General features: G+C 35.3%; 1 protein-coding gene across 1 annotated transcript; it reads right to left on the reverse strand.

The window, feature by feature from the left end:
- Positions 1-3,930: 3,930 nt before the first annotated feature.
- On the reverse strand, positions 3,931-4,436 carry LOC139703534 (uncharacterized protein CXorf51A-like). The gene is made up of 2 exons (XM_071607037.1): positions 4,311-4,436; positions 3,931-4,152 (listed from the first exon to the last, which is right to left on the reverse strand). The coding sequence occupies exons 1-2, from the start codon at positions 4,434-4,436 to the stop codon at positions 3,931-3,933; spliced, it is 348 nt and encodes a 115-aa protein (XP_071463138.1).
- Positions 4,437-5,804: the final 1,368 nt, after the last annotated feature.

The raw sequence follows: 5,804 nt of genomic DNA on the forward strand, positions 1-5,804 counted from the left end.
AAAAAATAAAATAATTTTTTAAAAATGGAGAGAAAAGGATTCCCATATCTTTTCGGGAATAGCAACACTTCTTCTCCTGACCTTCAACATCAGTACTCCAGACTTTCTGGCTTTGGGACTCTAGGACTCATACTAGCACCCTCAGGGTTGATAGGCCTTCAGTTTCAGACTGAGAATTAATGATACCTTTGACTTCTCTGGTTCTGAAATTTTCAATCTTAGACTGAGCAATGATAATTGCATCCCAGGGTCTACAGCTTTCAAATAGCCTATTTTAGGACATCTTAGTGCTCATAGCTGCCTAAGTCAATTCCTTTAATAGATCTCTTATTATTTCTGCCTCCCTTCTTGCCTGACTGATTATCTATCTATCTTCTATCTATCAACCTAACTTTATACTTTTGTTTTGTTTTTCTAGAGAATTGTGGCTACATAGTGTTCTTTAATAAATTAATGATTTATCAAACCAAATGGATTAATCAATGAATGATTGAAGCAAACAAAAAAACTATTATTACACACATATTGATTAGATCACAGGAGATTTATTCTGAGTGAAAAAAGAAAGATACAAAATGGTTCCAAACTGAGTTATTCCATTTATGTAACATTTTTTTCTAATGAAAAAAATCATAAAAATCATAAAGAATAAATTACTTGATTTCAGGGATGGAGAAGTGACTAGAGGTGACTATGGTTATATATATATATATATATATATATATATATGTAGCAAAAGTGTTCCTTGGATGGAACTGTTCTGCATGTTGACTATAGTAATAGTTACAGAAAATGCTACACATGAGAAAATTCCACAGAACCAAACACAAATACATATAAAAATTTGTTAATGTAAACCTGGTGAAATATTAGTAAGTTAAATGAATTGTGTCAATATCAATTTCCTAATGAAAAAGTAATATATTTGTGGAAGACATAACCATTGGGGCAACTTGAGTGAAAGGAATAAGGTAACTAATTGGTGGAGATTCAATTTAATGCTACTTAAAATCATAATATATGCAAATCTTGTAATGTAGATGTACTCAATAATATTGATGACTCTCAATTTTCACTGAGTGAAAGAACCATACAAAAGTACAAATTGTGATTCCATTTATATAAAACTCTAGAAAATATAAACTAATCTACAGATCCAGAAAGCTGATCAGTGCTTGTATGGCAATGGACAGGGCTTGGGGAAGTGGTTTGAGGAAACTGTTTAGGTAATGATAATATTCTTTTTTTTTTTTTTTTAATAATGGTGATGGTTTTACAGGTGAAATGTTAAATCTAATTTATTATTTTATGTGTAATTTATTACATGTAATTTATTACATGTCAATTATATCTAAATAAAGATGTTCAAAATAAAAACAGTCATATCCTAGGAGCAAAATATGATGAAAAATATTGTTAACCATTGGCATAAATGACATATTAAACTCTAAGTGGCCAATGTTTTTAAATGCTCACTCTTCAATAGAAGAATAATAATCATGAATTTAAACAAGAAGTAATAATGGATAGAAAAGCAAAAGGTACAATCTAGTCAACTAATAAATCATCCATATGGTGTTACATTTAATATTTTTTAAATAAACATTGAACAATTAAACAAGAATAAATTTACTTTTAAAGATATAATTCAACTTCATCAAAGTACACGCATAAATCATGTAAGAACTTAAACTCTCATTTGCACTTTGATTTACTGATTTAAGCATGAGCACAAATAAACTCTTCATGAAATGACAGCACATAAGAAATTAATTTCTTTTATATTATTGCTTTTATTTTACAATCACCGTGCTATCAATGTTTATTTAGAAACAGCTGTTTAAGTGCTAGAATACATGTGTCATACAAGACCACAGAATAGTGGCCTGAAATGCACTGCAAGCCATACTAGATCCTGAGGAACTTACTTTAGAAAGGAAAGCAGTAACTTAATTACATGATATCTAAGGTTAATAGTATAACAAGAATTTCTCCACATTAATTCCCTCACATAATATATCTGATAATTAATGTACAAGTGCTAATAATGTCCTTTTTGTACCTTATATATACACATTTAAAACTTATTAGCAGGGCTGGGGTTGTGGCTCAGTGATAGCGCACTCGCCTAGCACGTGAGGCACTAAGTTCAATCCTCCGCACCACATAAAATTCAATAAATAAAATGAAGGCTTTGTGTCCAACTATAACTTAAAAAAAAACTTACTGACTGCAGGCATCTTTTAGAAATTAAAACAATAAAAGATTTTTGAGGGGTGAGAAGAATTTTCTAAGAGGCTAGATGAAAAAAAGAGTATATATTTCATGACTCCATTTTTATAAACCTCTAGAAAATGGAAACTGATAGTGGCCACAAGCAAGACAGTAGTTACCTGGAGATGGGGGTACAGGGAGGGGTAGGAGGGAGATATTGCCAAGAAGCATGCTGTAGTTTGAATATGGTTTGGTCCCCAGTATATTTGGTATTGAAAGGTTGGAAGACAACTTTAAGAGGTGGGGCCTAGTGGGAGATGATCACCCCTTTAATAATCACCCCTCTGAAGATACTAATGCTCATCATGCTGATTGTAGGACTGAATTTGTTTCCATGAGAGAAGAGATGTTATAAAGGAGCAATTTTGACCCTTTCCTACTCTGTTTCTCTCTTTCCATGTGATTTACCTCTCACATACACACACACATACTTCCTTCATCATGTGAAGCCATCAGCCCATGTTATGACATAGCAGGAAGGCCCTCATCAGAGGCCAACTAGGTGAGGCTGCCCAATCTCAGACTTTCAGCTTCCAAAATTGTGAAATCTTTTTTTAAAAAATAAAGTACCCATCCTCAGGTATTTTACTATCACAAAAGGGACTAACAGCATTTGGAAATTTTAAGGAATGATGGATATATTCACTCTTATAATTGTGATTAGTATGTGTGTGTGTGATAAAACATACGAACTTTAAAAAAATAGTTGTAGGTGGACCCAATACCTTTATTTTATTTAATTATTATGTGATGCTGAGGATCAAACCCAGTGCCTCACAGATGCCAGACAAGTGCTCTACCACTGAGCCACAACCCCAGCCCACATACAAACTTTTTAATCACGTACAGGTTCTTGTGCTTCAATTATAGTTCCATAAATTAAGCATGAAACTCTTTTCATGGATGAAAACAACTTTGAAAAAGATAAAGCTTAAAGATATTTGTAGGAGGAGCCATGTTGCTTAAAACTTCTCCATGAACAATGAATGCTCCATTTTCTTGCCAGCACATGAGGCAGACCACTCCCAATGGCTTACTCTACCCCAAATTTCTTAAGTGGGCTGATTGGTTCTGGATTTGTTCTTTCAATCACCATTACTTTCCTAGGGATGATAGAGTGAGTTCTTTAGCCCTTCTGAGAGCCATTAGTTGCTTACATAATAGGGTATGGAGTAACAAACACCACTATGAGGTCAGTGTTCCTCAGGTGACTCCTTGTATATTTTTTGAGATACTGCCACTCACATGCCTCACCTTATACAGTTTCTGGAAATCTACATACTAAAGCCATACACAAATAGGGAGAAACATGAAGTCCTTTTCGCCTTGCCTGTGGGATCAAGTATAAAGAGGAAGTTTGTCTTCAGTCCTCAGTCCTCACTTTGTCTTTATCCTTCAATGTGTGGATAACAATTTGTCTTTTGAACTCCAACTCCACAGATCCCACATCTCTCCCTTCTCAAACACCTACTTCTACCTTTTATTTGTTCCCACTCCAGCATCAGAGGCTCACAGAGATACACATCTTTTCACATCAGATTGATTTTATTTTCACCACCATTAATGTTAGTAACCTGTGGTAAAATTGAGCCATTTCTTAGCTGCCAGACCTCTGGACACTCTGCAGATTATTCTGAGGTCTCTGGCCCCACTCAATTACTTGCTGTCCAGATCATCACTTGAAATGCTGGAGGTTTCTGGGGTATTTTCCATTTCTGGCTCTCTATTCAGTTTTTCATTTAGCCGATGATAATGACCAAAGAGTATTGTTCCTTTAGTTTTCTTAGATTTTTTCAGAGATGTGGAAGGCTTTTCTGAGTCTCTTTTGCTTGAATTATTTTGAAGTGTTTTTTTACCCTTATTGGTGGACTTTAGTATCTGTAAGGACAACAGAGAGGCCATAAGGGCATTGGTTTGGGAAAAGAAGATAGGATATACATGTGAAGTAGGGGTTTGTGCCAGATGAAAAATAAATAGGAGTCTTAGGTTGTGGGGAATGAATGCAGAAAGGAGAAGCTTGGGTTGGGTTATCTTACCTTGCTGCCTCTTCCGCATCTGGAGTGATGATAGGAAGTCTTCATATTCTTTCTTTCTTTCATCGATGATGTTGACTGGGCCATATCTGCATTAGGCTTCTGTGATTTCTTGGTTGCCTTAGCCATACTGAAGCCTCCCAGTGGTCTTCTGAAGAGCTGTAAGGATCCTAGGCATATATGTCCTCCCAAGACAATGAAGGGCCACACCCTTCAGCCTTCATTGGCCAGCAAGTTACTCCCCAGCCAATGAGGACTAAGGAGGAGGTTAGACCTCACAAAGCACTCTCTCTGACACTTCTGTACATGAAGAGGCTAGGGAGGTTGCTAGGGAAACCAGGCTATAGCTTAGATATTGCAAATCAACACTCTTGGCACTTCTGGGATGTGGGGGAGAGGAGATGCTAGGAAGGCAAAAATGATCTGGTTGGGCAAAGGAGACTTTTCTTTAATATACCTGAAAGAGCCACCCCACCCTAATTCTTATATAGTGTTCAATAGTGGTAGTACAGGTGGTAGAGATCTTCCTCTACCAAAGTATTCCCCAAAGCTACTCCTACAAACTCATTCTGCTATCTTTCCCTTAGCCATTAGTTAGTATTTTGGATAATGTACCTAAAATCCATCCAAAAGTAATATGGTTATATTTTTCTTTAATTATCAGAAGATATGTGAATAATGCTACAAACAAGACATATTCCCATTAATGGATATCAATATACTTACTGCATTTGGCATTAAAGGCTGCCAATTTTTAAAATTGTTTTCTTCCAGGCCTTCAACTTATAGGAAAGGAATAAAATTAACTACCCACTGATGAAAATTGCATTTTATCCTTATTTTTATTCTATTTTTGGAGCCTGGTCACATTATCATCATTGAGTTTTGCAAGATTCCTTCTCTTTTATTCAAATTTTTCTTTCTTCTTAGAATCTAGCACTAGTTCCCTTCTCAACAATAGAATTATTATTTTATATTTGAATTCTGTCCTTGTATATGGCCTTGTTAAATGTATGTTTGAATGTACCATAACTGGTTTCTGTGTTTTGTAGCAGCATAGTCAGGTTCTAATGAAGGTTGGTTTCCGGGTTACGTCTTCATATGCTTTCTTTGGTGGATGCATACAGAAGGAGAGATTTAGGGGTCTTCCTCTTTTAATAAGGGCATTAATCTGAGACACAGCCCTCATGACCAAATTTAATTATCTCCTATCTCCAATTACCATCACATTAATGATAAGGGTATTAACATGTGAATTTTGGGAGGCACATTCAGTCCAAAGCAATAATTTTACTAAATATTGCCACATTGTTTTCTAGAATATATCAGTCCACCTTCCCAACAGATTTGTACTTTATGTTTCCCTACACAATCATCAATTTTTTATTTAGAATGCAGCTTCTCATAGGATCTCAGTGATCTTAACCAATTGATGTTTATACCCTTGTGTAATCCAGTTCAGTTGAATGGCATGAGTATGGGCTGTATCTAGAGATT

This window comes from Marmota flaviventris, chromosome Y (assembly GCF_047511675.1).
Source record: "Marmota flaviventris isolate mMarFla1 chromosome Y, mMarFla1.hap1, whole genome shotgun sequence".
Taxonomy (NCBI): Eukaryota; Metazoa; Chordata; class Mammalia; order Rodentia; family Sciuridae; genus Marmota; species Marmota flaviventris.

Bases quoted from the DNA above. Each gene is read 5' to 3' on its own strand.
- LOC139703534 (XM_071607037.1), bottom strand. From the start codon at position 4,436: ATGGCTAAGGCAACCAAGAAATCACAGAAGCCTAATGCAGATATGGCC. The intron at 4,153-4,310 runs GTAAGATAACCC...TTGTCCTTACAG, and splicing joins GATGCGGAAGAGGCAGCAAG to ATACTAAAGTCCACCAATAA.